Consider the following 25,294-nt stretch of genomic DNA (forward strand, 5'->3'; position numbering starts at 1 on the left):
GCGCAACGAACGGATTGGAGACGATAATCTTTACTCGTCAATTCCATTTCAATATCTTCATCTTCGTAAGTGTCTTGAGAAATATTAGACATCTGTGTTTCTTGATCTTCCCCAATAAGTTTCCCGGCTTTAATCATGTTTGCTCCAGTGTCTGTAGTTAAACTATATATATTCTCCACGGGCACATTATACTTATCCAGAATGTTCAACAATTCGTAACGCAAATTGCTACCTGTTTGAGACACAAATAACTCTTGAACTGACAAAGTACGCAATTGGAGAGCCCCATTTACAACAAACTGAACGTTGACACCAAAGAATGATCGTCCATTTTTCGAAGTAGAATCAACTTTTAGATGTATCAATTTTCCCTCCATTTCGCCGCGTATTGTTTCTCTGATCTGCTGGGCCTGACTGAATAGCATGTTCCGTACACCTTCCTTGTTCACGATAAACCTGCAGAGAATAAAATTTGCTTTCATCCTTAATTGATAAGTTGTTTCTTGATTTTTGAAATTTTCAAGACATTTGTTTCAAACCCAAAATAGAATTAAAATTCTTAAAAATATTTTTCAAATAGTATGAATTAATTATATTATCAAGCTTTCATCAACTAGGCAAATGCTACAAATATGAGAAAGCAGAACACTTTTTTGGTGAAAGTGAAAAAGATTGTTATTTAAAACCATAATAGGTTAACCTCTATCAGTGTGTCTAGAAACTAACGCAGCTTGCATGCAATAAACAGTGTTATTTGATGCAATCAACGCTCTTTAGTAAAGTTTGAACTAATGAGGAAGTTATAACACCACCCTCCCTGGTCACAGCACTGGGCTTTGGCAATAGGTCTTTTTGCTTCATTCAGATATACCTAAGGCTGTGAAAAGGATATATGTGACACCTATATTTTTTTTATTTTCTAAAATATATTAACAATAGTATATAGGGGATATCTAAATAAGTTGTACTGCATGCTCAGTTCCATCCAGCACTGGAAAGCTACAGAATGTTAGCATAACCTGTCTCTAGGCATATGGAGTACAGTGAGTTTGTTTTGTCTCTGCGCAGAGTTAGCACGTGATATGGGACAGATGCCGGCACTTTCGTCCCGTAACGTCTAGCATGCAGACAATTATACAGTATTTATATTACATATTCCGACCTAACCTGTGTTATAAGAGTTTAAAACGAACGCACTGTATATGTAACAACTTTGTAAAATTGAGGAAAATTTGACATAATATTTGAAAACTTTATATTAATTAGTTTTGTTTGAGTGTACAAAAGTGTGTTAAATATCATTTGATGAAAAAATGTGTCTCATACATATCAGTCTTCAGAAAATTACTTTTCCAGACAGTTATACTTAGTTTACTTATTCAAAGAGTAACTGTTGCAGTTGAAATTACTCATGATTATGTCAGTGAGTAACTAGTTTTACAGTTATTTGAAAAACTAACTTAACGTAATTGCATTCCTTCTAAACATTGTAAGGATATACAGAACTCTCTACCTTCATTACATGAGGCTGGATCAATAAAATCAATGTATTTGAAGTAACCTGAAATGAATTTCTAAGGAATTCTAACTAAAGAAGGTAGCTGTAACCGTAGCAGAGTTTCATTTTTGCAATAGATGTAACTTTATGACGTTACTTTTACTATTCTTTAAGACAAATTTTTAACTTTAAAATTTGTAGCGTTGGGGGAAAAAGTTAAATTTCGCAACACTGTTTCAACTATGGGCTCCCGCGTAGCCAAATTATTAGTGATTTAACATTTGGCGCTAGCGGTCCAGGGTTAAATTCCTGGTGGGAGCCCTCCAAAATTTCAGTCCTGCCCAGCTACGCGAGGACAGTAGTTGAGCTAGTTAAGGAGTGGGTTCTGTCTTGAAAGCCAGAAATAGCTGCGATGGACTATGCGCGGACCAAGCGTCATCCTTTGAAAAATCAGCTTAGAGTTGTTGGCATTTGAATAATTAGTCTTGTTTGTATACGTCAAATTGATTTAAGGGCCTTTCTCTTAGAGGGGTAGTTTAGCTTCCAACTATTTCTTTTCTGGACGCTTTTGTTTCCTTTTTTTTTCGGAATCTCCTACTAAGGCAAGAAAGCTGGGCTTCGTTCCATTTTGAATTTAGGACATCCACGCTTTGTTGCAATTCGTCATTTCTAGTTGCTCATTAAAACTTCAGTGTTTGGTTTAATCTTGATTGTTGTCATAATATTACAATGCGATGACATACCACAGACATAAAATCCAAAATAAAATTTCTTAAATATTTATTTTCTTGTAATTAATGATCATTGGGTGTGTTCAATTTTTCGCAATAAAATATCCAACAGAAAGTAACTGCAAAAGTAAGTTATTCTTAAATTGAGTAGCTGCACCGAACCTACTTTTTGAACCAAGCAACTGACTCTAGTAACTTTCCGAACACTGATTAAGACTGTCCGTTACTAACAATGAAAATAATTTCATTCGTATACAATGTGAACATACTAAGGAATACATGTAAAGGACAATCTGACGACATTGATGAAAATACGCACCTGTCAGAAGCTGGCATCGCTTCCAAAAGAGGATTCACTATATCTTGAAATGCTTGGTCATTCATCAGTGAAAAAGGACGTCCGTGCTCCGAGATGAGTCGGATGCAAGACTGCCTGAGGATGTCTGCGGTCATCTTTACATTTAGGAGAATATTGGCTTTCGGATTACTAGAGATAGCATTTCTCATTTTCTTCTTCTGCAGAAATGACAGCTTATCTTGATGCCTCCGCTTGATATGTTTCTCTAGGTTACCACTATGATCTCCCTATAAAGAAAATAGTTTTATTCATACTGAAAGAATTAATATCAAAGTAAAATCTATGTGCGAGTTTGTGTATTCGTACAATATACCCATATACGTAAATATATGGAGACCACTAACTGTCATTATATAACAATATGCTTAATGTATGGAGATTAGTCACAAATTGGAATCCCAGCACTTTTTACGCCTGATTAAAATACTATAGAATACCCTACACATAGTGGATGGTAGTGAGCTCGCCCTGTTGAATAGGATGGGATTTCTGAGTGGAATGTTCAATGCAGCATATTGATCAAGATACAACAACTGAATTACGGCGAAGTAGGTTAGAAACCCTGCGTGCTCAAGAGCAGCTTCGATAAGGCACCTGAATTGTCTAGAGCTGAACAAGGAAATGGGCGATCTTTATTTCCCAAGGCCATTCCGCAAAACTAATGCCACAAGAAGTTTCCTGTGTGGATTTGTGAGCATGAAATTGTAGGTTGATGATAGTACTACAAGACGTCAAGTGGATTTTTTCCGTTTCGTTATTTTATATCGCTTTGCTACCTATAGAGTTTGAATAACTAATTAATCATTTGATGAGCAGACAAACACAAAGTAGCCGATCCCGTGGCAAATTAATTAGCGTAATACAATGCGAAGTCTAAAGTCTGATTAGAACCTGGACTAGAAGATATTGTCTTTATACCACTTCCATCATCTATCGCATCCTTTATCATCGCGATTAACAGTGGTAGACGCGAAATAAAAATAGAACCTTTGCAAGGACGTCCGAAAGAGGGGCAAGGGGTGGACGACCCCCCTGGAAAATGAAAGTCAACCAAAAATTATATATATATATATATATATATATCACATATAATGTCATTTCAGCTACAATAATATATGTTAATTATTGCATGAACATAACTTCAAATTAAAGTAATGTTTTTTTTTAAAAGACAACACTTATGGTGTAGGACATGCACCTTGTTTCCCCCCCTGGAAAAAACTACCTTGCTTGCCCTTCCCTGAAAAAAAATGCGGGCGTCCATGAACCATTGGTATCTACTTCGGAGTATAAAGCGTTGTTTCTTCAATGTATAGCGCGGAAGTAGACCGCAACAGCCTCTTATTTGACAGGAAATAGCAACACGAGAATAGGGATTCCTCGTATTTTAGATTTTCTCAAACTAATTTCAAGTATGTGGTGGAAATTCCTTCTATATAGTATGCAAATCGAGGTTTGCAGTTTGAATGGGCGTATTCCTTTTCTCGGTTTTTCCTGGAGACGATATTTTCAATTACTTTGAAGCATTTTGTACCATTTTTTATTTTTATAAGCAATTTCATTAATTATACATATGATAGAATGATCTAAACATGAAACTCATTGTCTCTTCCAATGATTAACAGTTTTCCTTGCCTTTCATTACGCTAGGCCTCTCAGTCGCTATCTTTGTTGTGAACCTAGATTAAGTGTGGGGCTTATCCTCTATGCTTTCATCATACAGCATGGCTGTGGGCTACATGCTTGACATCTTAACACAACTCCTTTCAAATATTTCTCGGGAAACGTATTTCACCTATCGTCCTACGGGAATCAGACGAACGTAACTACAAAAATGCGGTTTTCAGTTTTGTTAAAAAAAAAATCCTCTGAAGGGTATTTGAAGTAAATCGACATTTTTCCACTTCTAATTCTTATCTGTAAGACTGAGTCACGTTTAACAGTCAGACTTTATGCACAGTAAGGCTAATCGGAACTGAACCTACAGTTTATAAAATTGGATCCGAACCACTGTGTGCCTCCACCGGGTATCGAACCCGGGACCCCTGGAATACAAGGCGACGACGCTACCACTGCGACATCGGGGAAGCCGACCTTCACTTCAAGTATTGCTATCACTTTTTAGTAGTCAAGGAGTATTGCATTCATTTCAATTTGGAGTAAGAGTTCAGCATTCACGTAAATCAGCAAACTTTGAGTTTTAGATACAATGTTCAATAACAACTTATATCGTCACGGCCAACAAAATAATGGCCATGAAAAAATTAGTATCAAGACACCATACTAAAATTGCTGCTTGAAGAACACCGTAAAGACTAAAGTCGTTGCCTGCTCCGTGACTGATCAGCTAAGCTGCTATTTGAAACCCTGGCTAAGGTATGGACGTACCATTGAGTTTGTCCCAATATCTATTCAACCTCAACATAGTAAATAACTGAAGAGGTAGGAAAGCTACGTAAAATTGCCGAAATAGGAAATAAAATACTCCTCTACCCCCCACACATGCATATGGAGCCGAGTTTTGAAATGCCGAAGCAACTATTGCCCACGGTCAGACTATATCAGTTGCTTTCAAACGTTAACATGATGAAATGAACGTTTCTATATGCACCTCCATGCAAATAATTTCATAGAATCCCAAATAAAGTTAAATTAATTAATGTATTGAAACTAGGCATTTGAATTTTCCCAAGGCAAACCTGCAGACATGAAAAGATCTGCCCATAGTCTTCAAGCACCTTTAAATACGCTGGCTCATAGCAGAATGTGATGTGTGAGCAAGAGTGCACTCGTGCACAATCCTACGTGTAATTTACAAACGTTAATTATTTTCCATTTCCTTTCGCCTGCATCCTAACATTTTTTTAATCCACGACAATCAGAGCAAAAAGTTTAGTTAGTTTTTTATGATAAGATTGAATTCCTGCAGAAATGAACAGAAACTACTGTGGGACCACAAGGATATAAACCTGAGCAGACTCGCGGCTCGCGTGCACCGTACTCTCGCGTGGAGGAGAGGGGCACAGTAAAGCATGCTTTCTTATGGCCAGAGCTGAATGGAAGAAGGAAAATCTGTGCGTACACTTTTCGGCGTTTTTTTTCCCCCTTGTGGTCGCTCTATACGACGTATAACCCCATTGCACTCTAAACTAAGGCTCTCCGACATTTAGACGAGCTGTTTTCAGTTTCCTTTTTCGAGACCACGTTCTCTACGTTGACCCTCACTGGCAGAACAATTGAGAGGAAGAATGTAACTTATAAGATAGAAAACACTTATGATGTTTAAATAGTAATAACACGATCAAGGTGGCTTCGGTCTAGGACGGCTATGAGATTCGACAAGTTAAGATAAGTCCCATCCTGAAATCCTAAATAACGGAATTTACGGCGAGAACTGAAACATTTCAACCTGCCCGAAGATTGCACTTACCGCAACTTTCTTTCCGCAGCCCGGAATAAGACAGTGAGATTCTCGTCGTATGTCATCAAAGGAGAAAAACATGCGAACGGGATTTTTTCTCTTTCTTCCCTTGGATAGCGAAGAACCTTCTCCTTCCATTGTAACCAATCGTAAAAGACCGAGATTCCCATTCACGCTAGTTTTAAGGATCCCAATTTCTTCATCTACCTCCGCTGTAAAATGTAGTTCTAACCTCCTACCCCTCCCTTAAATCGAACACTGCGAATCTGAGTGGCTCCATGTAGAAGCAGCTTGTGGCGTATTTGTACACTGCTGAAAAATGCAGAAGCAGAAATAGTTATTTCCGTGGGTTAAAGCAAGATATATATATATATATATATATATATATATATATATATATATCTTGCTTTAGTATATATATATACTAAAATGACAAAAAGGTAAGTAAAATAACCTAATTCAATTAATCATATACATATACACACCTGAACGATTATCGCCTGCACCATATTACTGAACAAATCCAAAATAAAACTTTATAATCACTCATTCCACTAAATGCCCTTGAGAACTGGAGATAGGTTGTCGTCGTCTTCTTTGTTTGGCACACACCGCCTATTAGCGATTTCTTGCCAGAGGTCCTATTTGGTAGTATTACACTTCTCTTAAGAAAAACACTTGAGGTGTTTTATCAAACTTTCTAGGGTGCACGCAGTGATTCTAATCCATTTCACCAAAAATATACTTTTGTCCCTATGGATTCATGTCTCACCATATGTACGCTTAGATTTATTTATTGATTTATTTATTTCAGATGTTACCCCTAATGAAGTTAAGGAGTTTTCATTTAATGCCCTTGCATTTTCTTTCTTGTGTCCCTCTGCTTTGATACCGAAATGCTCTTTTGTTGTAAAACACACCTACAAATACTTAAAAAAATAATAATTCTAAAACGTATTAGCTAAAAAATACATTTTTCTTGGACTTCTTTATTAGGCACAAATGTGTACACTAAATACATATTCAACAAATACAAAGTGAGATCACTTACCTTTAAGAAGCCGGGTTCGCATCCAGGATAAAACGTTCAATAAATGTTAGTATTAATATCTCCATTTCCTCTCTTCTTTTTCACTTAGAATTCCATCAAATAAACAGGCGTAATTCTGCAATTCCCCATCATTTGACATTTACAATCAGTGAATATGATAACAAAAGTGCTCACATGTCTACAAATGTCTTTATACTTCACTACCTTCGAGACGTTACGTTGTTCACGTCGCAAACAACAGAAAAACGCTTCGCTAAATAGGTAGACTCTCGAATATTTGGCCAGATAAGACGTTTTCATTTTAAGGCATGTCAGACACATTTTAAATGAAGGAACGTTAGAATTTTTTTTAAAAAAATATCTTCGGTATCGTAGATGTGTGATACAAAGTGGAACAATTTTGAAAAAATACAATTTAGTCAGATATTAAATTATGAACGTTGGACTTTACATAGCAGCAACATTAATATTCGGATACACTTAATAAAATAAGGAACAAAGGAAGTAGCTAAAAATGAGTACATAAAAAATATTACGTGGTAGAGTGGCACAGCACGCTACGACGCCAGGGGTTCCGGTTTCGAATCCCGACCTGTGCAGGAGTGTTCTTTGTGATTGTCCCTTCATCAGTTTCACCATTTCGTCGCTCATACTCATCGTTGCTTTCTTAACCGCCAGATTACCATTTCGGATGTACAGACGGGATAAAATGAAATGTACTTCCGTTTTCCTACCAACTCAGAAGCGAGTTGGAAACTCTTCATTGCTCCTGTATAGATAAGAAAGTGGGGGAGGGCAATAGCAGACAAGGCCAGCACGCAAACTTGTTTCCGGCAAAGCGTCTTGTTGGAGTCTTGGCAGTTTGTGGAAGGATTTTGTGTTCCTCCCCCACCCCAACCCCGCCTTTCTCTCTCTCCTTGAGTTTGTGTTTGTGTGTGTGTGTGTGTGTGCGCGCGCGCCGACACCTGTTTCATTTTAAGTTTGACGTATTTTTATTGCATCGACTAATTGCTGTCATGACTGGAAATGAAACAGGTTAGCAATGGAGACATAATGAGGGATCAAAAATACAAAAATTCCGGGCATGAGTACTTAGTAGTAGTAAAGGTAAGGTAAAGTTCGTCGTGCGTATAGAACCGTGCCATGAAGGCACATTTAAGGGTTTGTGGCAGTAGGGTGTCGCATATTCTCGAGTTCGGACATTTTGGAGGTCATATGACCAGCACCACGCTCCAGCCGTCTTTACTCCCCAAGGATGTAGAAGAAACGAGAAAATAAAAATGTTTTACATTCTGCGTATGTGACAAGTAATTTTTTGGATATTGTCTTTGAAGTATCTGTTAACATCCTAACCCGCAATTTTGTTTAAGGATAAAACTGGTTGAAGGCCGCGAGTGTTCCTGAGAAGTAATGAACATATCACAGAACGCGCAATAGTTTAGCTCGCGTTTTTCTGAAAAAAAGAAAGAATGATATACAAATCAATTCTACGAATGCTTACGTCATTGTGACCATGGAGTGCATTTTGCACACTAACGAGGATCTGGCGTCATGACATAAGGTCAGTATAATGGTCTGTGGGGTTTGGACTGTGTCCTATCCATTTACGTTTGTAGTTGTCCTTTCACAAATTTCATCTTAACACACCTTTCATACTTATCTTTGTGATTACCCAAAAGTGGAAGAAAAGCGAAATAAAATAAATAAACACATCGATTATTGTGTCCCTGCGTTTTTCAATCTTTCTTCATGACCGAAAATTTATGTTTCACTGATGTAATGCATCACTTTAATCATGTGAATTATTTTCCGTCATCGTTGTGTGCTTAATCATTCCTTAAAGCATAGACTCTAATGCTGTTGTCCTTAGTGTAATTGATCTTATTGTGTGGAAGTTTTGATGTGGACAAAATAATGGTGAAGAATAAATCTCAATTGATTGTTCGAAATTTAAAATATAATAACTCCGAGGTGACGCATATTAACTGTTCTTAGTTCGATGTCAAAGAACGATTTCTCCTATACATTAAGAAGGATTCCGGCCTCCGTGGTAGAGTGGTTAGCACAGCTTGCTTAAACACCGGCTTTGGCATTGTGTTCATTCGGTGTTCATTGTGAGTGTCCCTTCATTAATTTCATCATTTCATCGACCATCCTCATCGTCGCGTTTAGCCAAAAGTGGCACAAGAAGCGAATTAAAATAAAGCAAATCAATCAATCAATCGATCATAGGGTCTCCGGTTTCATAGAGCAGTATGCAAAGCACTTCGTCATGGATGCCCTCAAAATTCAAATAATAATTTGCAACAGAAAACCTGCTATTAGAGTATTTTAATAGTTTAGGCATATTAACAATTCACGTCAACCAACAATAAACAATTTATTGATTGATTTTCTTTTATTATACTTCGCTTTTTGTGCCACTTTTGGCTAATTTGCAAAGATCAAACATTCATGGCCAGGCCAGGATTCGAACCCGGAACCCCTGGTTCTGAGATTTCGGCCTGTGTATGGGGTTGGTGGCCATCCACCGTCGTGAGGAAATTGAGGAGCTACAAATTAGTAGCGTGACGCGGCCATGGAAACCTGCAAAGACTGAAGACCACAGATTAGCTGAAGACTTGTCTTGTTAACCACGCGTCACCCCATAATTCCAACCTCGGCAGGTGGAAGTGAAGCCGGCAGTCGGTAGGTAGGACGTGGCCCTCACGGACCGTTGCGTCACGGGTTATTATTATTATTATTATTATTATCATCATCTTCAATCAAATAAAGCTTTATCGTTATATATTACCGTATTTCATCGCATAATCGTCGCACCCTGTTTTTCAATCCAAAGAGAGAGAGGAGGGGGGGAAGGCAGAACACAAAATCCTTCCACAAACTGCCAAGACTCCAACATAAAGCTTGCTGGAAACAAGTTTCCGTGGTGGCCTTGTCTGCTACTGCCCTCCCCCACTTTCTTATCTATACAGGAGCAATGAAGAGTTTCCAACTCGCTTCTGAGTTGGTAGGAAAACGGAAGTACATTTCATTTTATCCCGTCTGTAAAGCAGTCCCAATGTCTGCTCCAAGTTGCACAGCTGCTTTCAGAGCCCTTGGTTTGAGAAGGGGGTGGGGGTGAGGAAAGGGTCTTGATTTTTCATACCGAAGCTCCTTCATTTCTTTCTCCCATTTATCTTGGTTGAATTTTCTGAGATACGGAATTTACCTCATTTTGCTTTTCATTACGTTTTATTGCGTTACCCACGGTACGCTTACATGTACTTAACATTTTCAATTTCCTTGCACGTACCGACACCCTTTGGTTAGATACGGCAAATATAAATAGCTGTCGTTCGTCAAATGTTGTTTTTTTGTTTTGTCACCCATTTTTCTCGTACTTCAGTCAGGGATCAATGCAGTTACTCATAACAGATGTAGTCAGGAAGTAGCATGAATTGTTCTTTCCCCGCATTGTAGTTGACCGGTAAAAAACTATGTAACAGTAACAGAAGGCTTTCAAGATTTGTCTGAATATTAAAGTGATCTTTTTTTTCACACCCAAATATAAATAACTAATTTCAGATTTGAAAACGTAACAGGGGTGTAAGGGGTGACCTTCCACGCAGTACATACACCCAATCGTCAAAATCAGTTCCACGTAGTACACCCTGGGCTGCCTTTTGCTGACTAACAAGTCTCTGGCGACTGGCCAGTATAATTCTGTATGTTCTCCTGCTTTTTGTCATGTGTGCTGAGTGCCCCTTTACAGCCTCAGCTTTTAACCTAAGTCAGAATATTTTCATATTTCAGTTATGCGACCTTACAGTTATGTTATTTGTTGTGGTAAGGGGCTGGACCCAGTATAACGTGGCGGGTGCAAAATAGCCTAAGTGCTGAAACACCCAAAATTAAACAAAAAAAGAAAAACGTAACAGGGAATATAGCTTTAATAAATGCGTATAAATATTTCACAATGGATTATATTTATGTACATGTTGTTAATTGTGAAATATTGTGAAGAAATGAAACAAAATGCTACGTTTCGGTTACTAATGTGAGCCACTGTATATGTAATGTTTTTATTTCATTAACAATGTACAATGGTGAAATACAACTTTGCAGACCTCCGTGGCGGAGCGGTTAGCACATCGCAATACGACGCCACAGGTCCCGAGTTCGTATCCCAGCCTATGCATCATTTTCATTTTTCTTTGTGATGTCCTTTCGTCAATTTTGTAATTTCATCACCCATCCTCGTCTTCGCGATTAGCCAAAAGTGGCAGAAAACCAAAGTTAAATATAACAAATCAAAATCAAACATTACTTGGCATGACAAGAATGGATAGGTTATTTTGAAGCTGCTGTTATTAAAAGCAAATTTTATGTAGCTTTCCTAGACAGAAGTTTCAAACACAGAAACTGATTGATTGGATAACGCCTGTGGATTCCTACTCGAGCAGAAAATGTATATGTTTCCATTTATTACTTACAACAATAGCAGACTGATTTCCCGCTAAATCAAAGAAAACTTGCATTCACAGTTACAAATTGACGTGTTGAATGATTTCTCTCACTCCAATTCTGCTTAATCGAACAGCACACCACAACGTGGGTCATTAAATATTTGCAACTTACTCTCGAGTTCCTCAACTAAAAATAAATTGACTGCGAAACAAGACCTCGTCTGCGATAACTATATACCACGTTATATGAAGAGTATACGCAAGTTGAAATTCCATCATAATAATTTGAATTCTTCTAGTAGCTACAAACATATTTTTTCATACATATTTTCTTAGCAAAATATGAAGTTCCTCACTTCAACAAGGATAACATATACACAGTATTCCACAAGAGTTTTTAGTTCGAGCTAGTCGTAATATGAATATACACGTCACTTCATTACTTAGTTTAAAAAAAGTGCCAGGCAATGTGAATTCGACGGCATGCCTGAAATTATTTGCAGTATCTCATGTATCAAGGGGGCTTTTTAAGTAAAATGAAGGACACATACCACATGCTTGGGTCAATTGAGAGTAGTAGAAACGTAATTATACTGCATGTTGCAACTGAAACAGTATCCTCGAAGCCGAAGTCGTTGAGTGATCCACTCATAAACTCTCTACCAAACATTTCAAGTTCGAGTAGACACCTGGGCATGAGCGTTTTCTTTGGTAACCATCCCTTCATAGATTTAATATGATCATCATTAATGTTCATAGTCGCGATTATCTACAAGTGGCAGAAAAGCGATACAAGAACAATACAAAAGTAGAAGAAACAAAAGAGGATAAAAGGATGAACTTAGTTAATGATAGGAAGTTTTATAAAATTACTGTTTCTTGAAGAATCTTGTCCTTTGTTCCGATTGTATTTCTCAGTCACACGTTGCTCAATGTCCATGTCGACTGTCGTTCTTACATTCTTGAAAATTACTTTAATGTCTGCCTATGCTCTTCTTTCAAACGTGGTAGGCGCTCTGTCTGTTTCCACACCACAAAGTTTAATTCATCTCCTGTCCAAAAAGGCACGAATTACTGAAAGTAATTTTCAAAATTGTAAGCAGATGAGGGCCCTTGTAAAATACGTGTACTGTCCTTTTATTCGCTTAGTTTTGAGAATCACTCTCCATACAATTGTTGCCTACTTCAGAGTCCAAAGGCCCTGTCTAGCTACAGACCAGTTGCGCAAACGCGGTTTCATTTGTTTCGTACACAAATTCCATCCTTTATACGTATTTTCTACTTGCTAAAAGCAGCGGCGGCTCAAGGGGGAGAGCCGCCGTGCCATGGCACTACCCTCAGAAGAAATGCATACCTAGCCCCTAGCCCAAGTATTGTTAAATTAATACATTGATAGTTTACAGACAATGAGATTCGAATCTTTCAATCGGTCAAGCTGACGTGACGACCGCCCCAACCACAGACTAGATATGAACCGCCCCAACCTCCTCACTGCATCGCCAGCTGTTTCGTATCCTCGGCGAGGCAGCGGTCGGCGCCACCCAAGAGCTGGCCTAACCAAGTTGAAACGCGTGCAGAGGGTTGGTGAAGTCTCAGCGAGTAACCTTTGCACCATAAGCCGGGAAGAAGGTGGCAGGGGGTGGTGTTAGCCAATGGGGTTAGCCCATAAGACACCAGCCGTGCCCGTTTAGCACAGCGAGGGAACTTTCTCAGTGTTGACACCGTTGCCATCTTCAGAGATAAGTCGCTAAATACGACGGATTTGTACGACCCGTTGGGGAAGTAATTCGTGAAAAAGGTACTATCTACTTTTCTGCCAACATTTGGAGAAACGAACCTAGTATTTTTCCGAAGTTAAATGAACATTTTGATAATAGATAGATGCGCCTAGAGGGCCATCCAGACTTTTTAAAAATATAAAAGTAAAAATTCCTTTGGCATTTCGACAATTTCTTTTTACATCAAATGTAGAATATTTTCAACGTCCAGTTGGAATACGTGTGCATGGGGGAGGAGAAGGTGAGAAGATTTGCTTTCCCTTCCTCTTGTAATTGTGTTTTTAGTGAAGTGTCCTGTAGTGTTTAAAGATAGGTTAGTGAGTGAAGATGAATCGTATTAGTGTGTTATTACTTAAACACACTGTTTTCCACGTTACCAAACAAGGATATACATCTTGGCCAGTGGGGCAACCTCAAGGAGGGGGGCCAAGGCATTGCGGAGGTTTTTTTTCTTCGATCTCTTGATCACGTTGACAGTACCCGCCGGCCGCCACTGGCTAAAAGTGCCTTTCATATCGCCTCAGGGCGTTGTCTACTCGGATGCTTCGTGATCGAAGGTCACGTGTACAAAGTTTCAGATTTTCCGATTTGCGTGGTGCTGCTGCTATCAGTTCGGTTCGCCTTCTCAAGGTCGCGCAGCAAGCAATTATTTTTCGTCTTCCGATAGGAAAAAGCTTGCCTCTCGCTTATGTGGACGAACGCGTGGCACGGATGACTTTTTGGCTCGACCATGGTTGGTCCTTTATGTTTCGTCCTTCAGCATTTTAATCTAAGAACGAATCATTCTCATCGAAAAACATAATGTATTTTTTTTTAATTGATGTAACACATGTAAACCGAGAGCGAGAGATAGATAGATAGATAGATAGAAACGTTTTCCTTCAACAAACGTTTGTTTTCCTATTGTATAAAGTGAACGCACATGTTAAAATTCATCTTGCATAGATATTCAAATTAGAACAAATTCACGTAAAGTGATTAAGTATGCAGAAAAGAAATATATTTGTGATAAATACATAGTTAGTCAGTAAATTCCGATAACCAGAATTCTGTCACGCCGAATGAAACGTTTTGTTTTACAATTTAATGTTTTCACTGACATCCAAAACGAAAATACGTATTATAACTTAATGACTTTCAAGGTGTCAAAATATTGTAATGTTACTATGCTGCCGATCACAATTATGAGAACGCTACGGGTCCCGGGTCCGAATCCCGGCCTGGGCGTGGATGTTTGTGAGTGTGCATTCATCAATTTCATATTGTTATCACCAATCACCATCTTCGAGAATTAGCCAAAAGTGGCAAAAAAAAAGCGAAGTCAAATACAGCAAATCAAAATCAAACAATTATGAGACTTCTTCGAAAACGCCTTCGATAACGGTATTTGCTATTCGTAACGGATATGTGTATCACTTTTTCGAAACAGACTTTTGTGGAGGAAAAGAACTGTAACGTTACAAAAGTAACGAGCACAATTATACGAGAGACCTATGTTATTCTCTCCGGAACACGGCATCGGACACGGTATTGCACATCGGAACGTCTGTATGATACCAGCTATAAATAACGTTGTTGCTTTGAAAAAAGGAGTGTAACGTTTTTTTCAGTAGTGACCTCAATTAAGTTACTGGTTAATTGTAACGTTACTATCACTTTCCACACACACTAAAGTTACTAGTCAATACGTGACGAACCTCTTTCTTACCCTGTAACGTTACTGGTTGCCGGCAATGGATGTAACGTTAAAGTGTCACGTGAAGACCTACTCCTTTAGAGATCAGTTATGGTTCGGTACCGTTATGCACACCTGTAACGTAATGTTCATATACCTGAGGTAACGTTTCTGTTCACGAAAAAAGTTATTCTGTTTCTGGTTGTAACGTAACGGAAACCTTAATTGAAAATACCGTTCCATTTCGTTACGTTACGACTCCCTGCTTCTAATCCGTAGCAGAAAAGTGCAGTCACGTATTCCTAAAAATACATTATTACCTATCTCCTGTATTTGTTAAGTACACTTTGTGCACAGTAAGTCTAATTGGGACTGGAACTACAGTTTAAAATGTGATCCGAACCACTATGTGCGTCCACTTCGCCTTAGGAGTTGCTTTCCTTTGGTCCTCAGACGATGAAATATGCTCCTGAAGTGGAGCATCAGTATTCCTCTCTAGGAACGTATGTGTTGGAATAACAGTGCCCTCTAAATATTGTATAGCCACACAAATCAAAGTTCTGACTACCATGCGGGGGAGAACCGGAACTTTTTCAACCTGTTCAAGCGGCTCCTGCGCCCACTCAGCGTCGTATAGAGTGGGTACCTGGGTGAAACTCTTGGGGGGAAGGGGTAAAGACGGCCAGGAGCGTGGTGCTGATCACACCACTCCCTCCTCAGCCGAGATCAAGAAAGTGTAGGGCCCTAACCCCACACACCCTATACGCCTTCATGGCGTGGTGCTAAGCACAGGGGAGCACTTTATTTTACTTTTTCTTTACACAAATCAAAGTAAGGTCTAACAATATTATCCACAATGATATTGCTATTTCATGTGTGAAATTGTCCACAAAATGTTTGAGTTCGAGTTAAAGTAAATTTTAATGTATAAATGAGTTGAATGTATGTTAAACATCTGCTTCTTAAAACACATTTATTATCTCCAGGAACACTTACCAAAACACAGAGAAAGACGGATGGTGCAGTTTTGGAAAAACAGAAGATGTGTGCAATCCGTCAAGAGCTTGTTGCGTCGAGAGGGTATTCTTGATACATCATCATTCATCATCTTCCCCCTGGCGTTCATAGGGTTCAACTACTGGTATTGGCACAACCACCTGGACAAGATGAACAAAACATGGAAGGCTTTATCTTCAGACAACTAACAGAAGGAGGAAATGAGATGAAGATATTTAACCTGTTTTGTTACATGCAAGCAGTGTACATTCTATATCTACACTGTGTTGTAGCACATATGTAGTACGATATATCGTACCAGCAATCTGTATCCTACGCTTCTTTGTGATATTTGGTATTGTGAGTGTGTTAGTTTTGGGTTTAAGGCCATTTTATGCACAGATAGGCTGATCGGGACTGGACCTAATTTTAAGCAGCGTTGTTGAAGGTCTGTTAATGTATTTGGTTTCAGAACCACAAGGAACAGATTTATTTAACATGTATTAATTCGGTCCCGGAAGCGAAATCTCAAGCATCGCTTTAAAATGTTAAAAAGAGTTTCCATTGAAATTGGACCTAACTTGATTCTCTGTACAGGAGGTACCATAATACTGGGAAGATATTATTGTGATCCATGTTGTAAATAGTAATAATAATAATAATAATTATTATTATTATTATTATTATTATTTTAATTCAGGTCCAGTCCGTTGGAAAAAGCTGTGGTTCATTCTTCTCAAGCAAGCGTGGTTTCCACGTTCGTGAAAAGCGTCGTTGACATTTTGAGAGTATGAAAGTCTAATCCAGCTGCTGGACGCAAACACATGCAATATGTCCTAAGGTCGACTTTCTCTTTGGATTTTTTAAAGAGTGACGTGTGGGTGATTGTTAAAAAAAAAAAAATATGTATCCGTCGTTCGGATTCTAACTTGCGAGTAGTGGGGTAGAACTGTTAGACCACTTAGTTACAGGATCTACACAGTATTATTTTTATTACTATTATTATCACTTATTAGTTCAGTACAATATGCATCTCCCAATTATGTTGAAAGAGAAAAGGAAAAAAAATATAAAATTAATATTTATATACACAATATTTACACTAATTGATGCACTTGTTGATGTACTTTTTCTTGAGTTCACTAAATGAATCTCTCAATATGTTAAATTCTACAGTTTTCAATAGTTCGTTCACTATGTCCGGCATTCGCACTGCAGGTGAGAACCTATGCACATTGACCATTGATCTCTCTGTGATTTCGCAGACGCTTGTATTTGAGATCTTAGGTTGTGCTGGGATTGGTATTGAAGATCTACTTTCAACCACGGATAGCATGAGAGTTGGCAACACTAAAACTCAACTAAACTCTATGGCGCAGGCGCAACAACCCTATGAGAGTCAGGCCCTGCCAAGCGGCTTTTGTTGGGTGATACGTAGTTAACTCATTGAGTCCCATCGCCGCTGTTTGATGGCTTTCAAGACCGGAGTTGGCAACAAGCGCATTTCTTATTTGAGAGATGTGTGCCACTGGCAGTTGAAGATCGCATCGTTCGGACATGCTGTGTTAGCTGCCCCATTTCTCATCTAATCGTAAATTCTTCATCTCCTATAAAATAGCATGAAAAAGACGGAACCAGAGGCGAAACGTGGTCGAAGACCTTCATATTTCGTACGGAAGTATTTTGAATACTGTACTTCAGTTAAGCGGATTTAAAACCTATTATCCACATTTTCATTCTGGATAAGATTTACGCGTTGAGTTAACGCTTCAAGAAGGAAGAAATATGAATGTGGCTCATGATAGAAAAACTGCCATGTCATTGCTTCGCTGCGTTACGTCTTTTTACAAGCGTGGAGTGTGCCCTTTCAATATAAAACGTTCTCCCGGATCTATTTAAAACGCAACTTTAAATAGGAACAGGTAGAGCATAGAATCAATTTGGAATCCATTTAAAACCTTCGTGGACAAATACCTTTTTGTTCGGACGTATAAATACGGTACAATTTCTGTACCGAAAAGATCAAATACCAAACTTGGACAGTATTTAAATGGTACGAGGAAGAATATTCACATCCCTTTTACCAAATCCAATAGAAACCATTACAATTTATGAGTTACTGGACCTTTATCAATCCTGATTTCAAGTGGGATCGAAACCACTGTGCGCCTTCACTTTATACTGAACCTTTGACCCCTTGATTACAAGGCAAGGGCGTGGTATTTGGTATTGTGGTGATAACGTTTCCAACTCCGTAACTTTTCGGTAATATTATTATCAGTTTTATATTTCAAATACGCAAGTGGAGTATGTAATAAAACAACGTATGTTCCATTTTAGAGAATTATAACTTTTTATTAAGGCGAGTACTCAATCCCATTATTTTACATTGCGTAGTTACAGTCTAACTAAAATAAAGCGTCGATATCTTCTTTGGTTTGTATATTAGTGATTTTGGTTTTTGAAAGAGCGGACATTGAAATTTGTGTACAGCATGACAGTTTTATCGCTCTTCCTCCTTAAAATGCATTTCATATATACTGAGGTGCAAAAAAAACGCAAGACTTGAAAATTTTACAGACAAGGTGATATATTTAATCCAAACTCTTTATGACATGCTTGTAATTATAAGTTTTGCAGAAAATTGTGTATTTTCTTCATGCTACAATATTTCTAACACAGAAAGAGTAATTTATTTAACCAAATCGCCATGAATAACGTAATGTAACGTAAAGTAAACTGTACAGTCATTGTGCACACTGAACATTTCCCATGATTTTGTGAAATTTTTCTTCCACTTTGATCTCAGGCATATTCTTGTGACTCCCTGTAGCACTTCACGAGATTTTTTTTACTATTCCGATCATATTCAATAACGTGTGTTGTTCCCTCTGGTATCAATTACAGCATGCATCCTGTGAGGCATACTCCTTATGATGGTAGCGATGTCCTGCTGGTTGATTCCCTCCCATTCCTGTATGAGGACTTCTCGCAGCTCTTGCAGGGTCTCTGGGGCACGATGGCGAACATTTCTCCCTAAAATGTCCCAAACGTGCTCGATAGGGTTGAGATCTGGTCTACGTGCTGGCCACTGAATAACTTCAATTCCAACATCATTCCAGTAGTTGTATTTGACCTATTATAAACTCAGGAAAGGAAGAGCACCCCTCAAGCAGATTTGGCTATACTTAAAACAAGCTCAACATGCCCATATGAGCTTTTTGCTCAAGTGTGGAACCCTGCCTAATCCAAGATTTTTGTAAAAATGCCCTCGGGAATTTTTCAGAAAGGAAGAGCTCTCCTCAGATTGATTTGCCTATACTTAAAACTATGCCAAGTTCTCTTATCATCTTATTGTTTATAGTATGTTTTTCTGTCAAAATCCCAGGAATCTTGAAGTGATATTTATTGGGTTCTGAGAGCCAGTAGAGTGTGGTGCATGGTTTTTATTGCCCTGTAATCGGGAGGCTCGGGTTTAAGTCCTCATAAAATATGAAGCCCCCCCTGATGGCAAAATGTTAATATTGTTGTCTTGTAATCAGGAGGTTTTTGGGTTTGAGTTCTGAGAGATTGAAATATATGTGGCATTCCATATGTGAGATTTTGAGAATAATTATTGCTAGTTGATAGCCCCCAGATCTTAAACCTAGTAAAAAATGTTGTACAACAGAGCAAAATTATTCTCTATTAAGAATCACCAGAGTTTTGTTATTGCTGTTGTCTGGGTAAAATATCAGCTCAGCTATGCAGGCAAAATTGCCTGATCAATACAATGGGAGAGAGGCGAACAAACATAATTAATTGTTTCCATGTTCTTTATAATCTTTTGATCAGTCCCATGTTTCGGCCAGCAATAAATTATTGCATGCCAGCAGATATAATCTATATTGTGTCTTTTCAGAGAGAAATAACATATTATCCATCATCAAAGAGTAATTGCCTTCTTTCTGTATGCCTGGGAGATTTTATCTGTTGGCTTAACCTGCACTATGTTTTTTTAGAGGGAAATTACATGTCATTTGTCATGGGATTCAAAGAGAAATTCTTATCTACACTGTGCCTTTTTCAGGGACCATCCATCATATTGAGGAAATTCCTAGGTGGCTTCTTGGATATTGTCATGCAAACTGAATTGCATTTAGGTTTGGTCTTGTCGCAATAATATAAGCTCAAGTCTGTAACTTACAGAATAATTACTGCAATATTTCTGTATTTAAGCTTTTGGCTGTGTTATTTGGGTAGGTAATATATATAAAAGCTTTTCTGCCACGAGCAGAGGTGCTATAAAATTTGGGTAAGTAATATATTTTCTGACGGCAAAATGTTGGTATTATTGTTTTATAATCAAAGGGCTTTTATGTTTGAATCGGATTTCTAGAATTGCTCCGTGACTCTCTCATTTCTTACATCATAAACATATGATTTTTCACCTATGAGAATAACACTACATATGGTGTCATCAGGTAATGCCTCATGGAATTCACAGATAATTTTAATGTTTGTCCTGTCATTCACCACAACTTGTTTCCTTTTTGAAGTGTTGATGACAAACATGGGCCTCTGTGCTTTGAATTCATCTGGTGTGTAATACATGTCAGTATTGCCAGTAGTGACCCTTTTGAAGGATGTAAATGCCTCATATAATTTAAGGAAATCATTCTTGGACATGTCTAAATTGTAATTTTCTCTAGGAAATACCTCATTTCTGCCATTTTTAAGATATATGTTTTTGATGTTGCAGTTATCAAATCTACTTGAATTTTTTTCCTGATTATTGTGTCTCCCAGTCTGAAACAGTACCACCACAAAATCAGGCATGTCATATTGAATACTGGAGAATGAATTTGTAGCATCAAACTCATAATAAGAACCAGTTGCGGGCTTCTGTACACATTGATATGTATAAAATTGCAAAAGAACCTGTGGATTTTTTATTATATCTGCTTTGTATTTAAGAGCATAACTGGCCTCATATTCAACAACTGGGATTCTTAGCTCCATAGTCTGAATAATGCACTTGCCTTCATCAGGTAGGGTATTGGGCAGAGCTTCTCCTGTAGGGTTTAATGTGCTGTACCTCATCAAAGCATTATTATCATTTGCAGCTCTTCTAAATGTAATTCTTAAACCACCCTTCCACATAATATCTTTGTAATCTGAGAAGAATCCTGGCAACAGGCGCATAGGGAACAGCACTGTGTGGTTTTTAGATATAATTTTATCACCAGCCTCAAATCCACCTATTTTGTAGTAAGAAGCCTCGGTTTTGGATAATTTTAATGTGGCCAAAGCTGTGGAGGTAATGCCGGGATAATCCACTCTGTTTATAACAACACCATGCTTTCTGATCTCAATTTCAGAGAACAGATGCGGCACAAAATTGTCCACCAATCTTATATTTGAATTTGCCGGATAATCTGTTCCATCGAGCTTTACAACATCAAATTTGATGTATAGATCTGCTCTGTGAGGGTGTATAAATCCATCCCCAACATCAAGATCAACTTCAATTTCTGTGTTGGGTTGATTTAAATTTGCAAATGTCCTCCTGTTTGGGGAGAATGATTGTAGCTCATAACTCTCAATATTTTCCATTGTATGTATTTTTATTTAAATGTTAATCTCTATGATTGCAGTTGTTGTGGCTCCAGCAAAATCAACTAATTCTTCTTTTTCATTAGTGACCATCAATTCAATATAATCTATTCTGTTGTGGCACACAGGAAAATATAATGTTGGGGATGGATTGTAGATGATTGGCTCCATGAATTCGGAATTAGGTTTGAATGTTGCAATGATGCCGGTTTGTTTGTGAGTGCCTATGCCATTTGATTTGGTGATCATACCCTCAGCAACATTACAGTGAATATTCAGAGTCTCTATGGCTAAGAATTTGGGTATATTCATAGCAGTGTGTTTGATGGCTGCTACAAGTTTTGTGTTGTTCTCAAATCCTAGCAGCTCTCCTATAGTACCCAGATCCACTGTTTATGTAGCAGATACAATCTCTACTCTGTGAGTGACAGAATTTTGACTTAACACTACACCTCTGGGTAATTGAGCATTTAGAGTGGATAGATTATATTGCCCTGGAGTGATGACAATTTTTTGATCCCCTACTGCAATTTTGTTGTTGTGGTGTGTAATATTAGGGATCAAGTACATGCCATAAAATGCTCTGAGAGCTATTGTTTTGGGATACACTATGTCATCATGCAATTTGAGTTTCAATATTGAATTTTGGCTGGTGAGATGGAATACCCCCATGATGTTTCAGATACCACAAGGCTTTTTGAAAATCTTCAATTGATGGTTTATTTATTTGAGACATATATCTGAGAACAGATAAGCACAAATGTCCACAATTAACATCTTTGAAATTTTGAACACGGGCATTATTGTAATAAAGATTAGGTGATTTTAAATATTTTATTAAATTTTCAGGTGGAACACCTCGAAATGAATCAAACACAAATGCCTCATTGTTTAAATATTTAAGATAACAGATCCAGTGAGTGCCCTGATTTTTGTACTTATCCAAATTAACAATGCCACACTCTTTGTTGAGTGGTTGTTCTGGTAAAGAATCAGACATGTACACACCTCTAAAATTTTTGATGCCCAGTGGCTTGATTAAAGCTTCAATATCTTGGTTTGTAAGCGGCTCTTGTTTTTTTTAAACTTATTCATGGCTCTCTTAACACCTTTGCCTTGTTTCTCCATGGACAGGTTATGGCGCCTCTGCTCATCTAATTCTGCCTTATTTTTCTTGGCATCTATTACTGTTTTTGCTATGGCAGCTGATCCCCCAGCCAAGCTCCCAACAGCCCCGAGAGCAGCTAAGATGGCCGGGATAGTAAATATAAATCCCCCCACATGTGATTTTTTTCTTGATTGCTGTAATTTTTTTAATTGGGGGGTACTAAGCAACAATTTCATACCATGTCCCTTGGCAATACAAGAGTTTTTTTTCTTGCGCTGCTTTTTGGTTAAAAGGCTATCAATAGTTTTAAGAGATTTGAGACCTGCATAAGGTATTTGATACATAACACCCTTTGCCTTCATTGTAGGTTTATTATATATATATTCACAACCCCCACCCCAGTTTTTGTTTGGTGTTCATAGCTATGGTGGTCCCCAATGCTGCTATTTTTTCACTCAAAGAAGCATCTTTGCTTACAAATCTACCAAATGCAGCCTCTTCTAATTTCTTGTCTGCAACATGTCTCTTGTCAAGATCAGAATGTGTGTTGTATGCTATGTCATGGTCTCTACAAGCAGCATCTAAAGGATTAACACCAGGATCACCTCTGTTTAATCTATGGTCCAATTTTGTGCCTGGGCCACAATACTGATAGCCTGGAATGTGTAGTTCAAATGGCAGCTTGTTTATAATGTCATTAACCAGGCCCCGACCCTCAGAAATATTCCAAAATTTAGGTGGTAGAGTATTAATAATTTTTATGAGATATCCAATCCCCTTAGTGTCATTCACTATAAAATTAGACAATTTTGTGCTTATCATGTCCATAATTCCAACCTTTTCATTGTAAAAATTGTGGTTGCCAGCATTTTCCTCCCCAGCTATCACCAATAACCTATCTACAAGTTTCCTGACATCATCAACCCACACAAATTCTTTAGGCAGGGTGTTGTATTGTTTGATTCCACTGCCAGTCTTAATTTGTGACCATATGGGCTTGATTAAATTGTTGTATTTTGCTCCACTGCTAGGCTTGACTCTTTTTTGTGTGGGATCATTGTTCTGGTATAGAGCATCTGATTTTATTAATATTTCTTTATAATAATCATAATCTTGATCTGTATAGCTGCCAGGCCTTTTCCGAGTCATCAGTTCCCACAATCCAGGTGTGCCGGGGTACTTAACAAAAGCACCTTTTTCTCCGAGACGAGATTCTGAATAAACAATCAGATCATCCCCCATAAAAGTTACTCTGAAATTGCCAATTCTATGTATGATGCTGCCATCAAGCTCTGTGTCAGCATATAAGCCAAACACCTCATCTTTATTGTCTTTAGGTGTTGTTAAATATTTTTGAGCAAGAAGACCCAATTCAATAGGATCCTGAGTAGCTTCAATTCTTCTAGGAGCAACAGGACTAGGTGTATGAATACTGGAAAGTGGGGTGAATGGATAATCTAATATGTTCCTAGCAGCTACAGGTACAAGCTCTGTGATCAAATTTTGATTTTGCTCTGTAACAGTTTTGATATTTTTACCTAATTCACTAATAGCATCAATTACAGGCTGTTCTGCTTGTTTGTGTTTTTCATAAATTCCCCGGTTCTCTGATTTCCATCCCTTAAATCTTTTTACAAGATAATCTCTTAATTTAAGATCATCAATGATTGACCTTTTCATGTTTATTTATATATGTTTCAATGTCTAGAAAATTGTTGATTTTATTTCTGTATTTGCCACTATTGGGTTTTCTTGTCATATCAATTGTGACAAACCCATAACTGTCCTGGTTCCAGCACCTGCTGCAAAACTTGGAAAAATCATTGTAGCTCAAGTCCCCACCTACATATTCATCATGTATGTGTTTGAGGTTGGTATGATCTTGATGAAACACACATATAAAATTGCTGTTGTCTCGGATCAGTTGCTTCGGTATTTTTGAAAAAGTCTGTGCCAGGTAGAAGCAATCAATGTTTTTGTGTCGGCCCTGTGTAAAGAAATTTCTAACCTTGTTTTGATTATCCAGTATAATGTCATCAAACACAACAACAGAATTATCGAGACAGTCATGAAGTGGCTTAACATCTGGTTCAAAAGTGGCTATATCCAATCCATCATATAGCTTCATCAGCTGCTGATATTTTAATTGTTCCAAGCTCTTAGAGAAAACATACAAGTGCCTGTTTTTCCAGTCTAACCAGTTGGGTGCCAATAAAAAAATATCAACCATTAGTGTAGTTTTACCACAAGCAGATGGCCCAACAATAAGACACCTAATATTATCAGGCAGCAAGTTGCCATTTCTCTTATTCTGCTGTTCAGGTTCTGGCAGCCTTTTTATAACATCCCAGGTGTTCATATTATTATTTTGTCTGCATCGATCCAGCTGTGTTCCGGAAGTCCTAGCCATTTGACAAATAACTTGTTGCCTTTTATGCGGATGATTTTTTCTATGAGATATGTGTCAGGCTGTTTAGTTTTGCTGAGCTCTTGTTCATAGAATCGGCCTTTGAGAATTTCTCCTCGATGATCTTTTATTATATATGTGTTAAGGGTCCCGGGTTTAACTTGAACCACTGTAAATAATTCAGTGCTCCAGTTTCTTGTAAAGCCTCTTTTGAATAAGTGCTTATAT

At 38.0% G+C, this 25,294-nt stretch overlaps 1 protein-coding gene across 1 annotated transcript in view; it reads left to right on the forward strand.

Moving 5' to 3' along the window:
* Positions 1–16,330, forward strand: part of LOC145992606 (glutamate-gated chloride channel alpha-like) — a 32,429-nt gene extending 16,099 nt beyond the window's left edge. Inside the window, exon 6 of the mRNA XM_083128959.1 lies at positions 15,947–16,330. Within this exon, the coding sequence (XP_082985085.1) occupies positions 15,947–16,165 (219 nt within the window). The 3' untranslated portion in view covers positions 16,166–16,330. The remainder of the gene's footprint in view (positions 1–15,946) is intronic.
* Positions 16,331–25,294: the final 8,964 nt, after the last annotated feature.

Source organism: Lepisma saccharinum, chromosome 9 (assembly GCF_977018435.1).
Source record: "Lepisma saccharinum chromosome 9, izLepSacc3.1, whole genome shotgun sequence".
In the NCBI taxonomy this organism is placed as follows: domain Eukaryota; kingdom Metazoa; phylum Arthropoda; class Insecta; order Zygentoma; family Lepismatidae; genus Lepisma; species Lepisma saccharinum.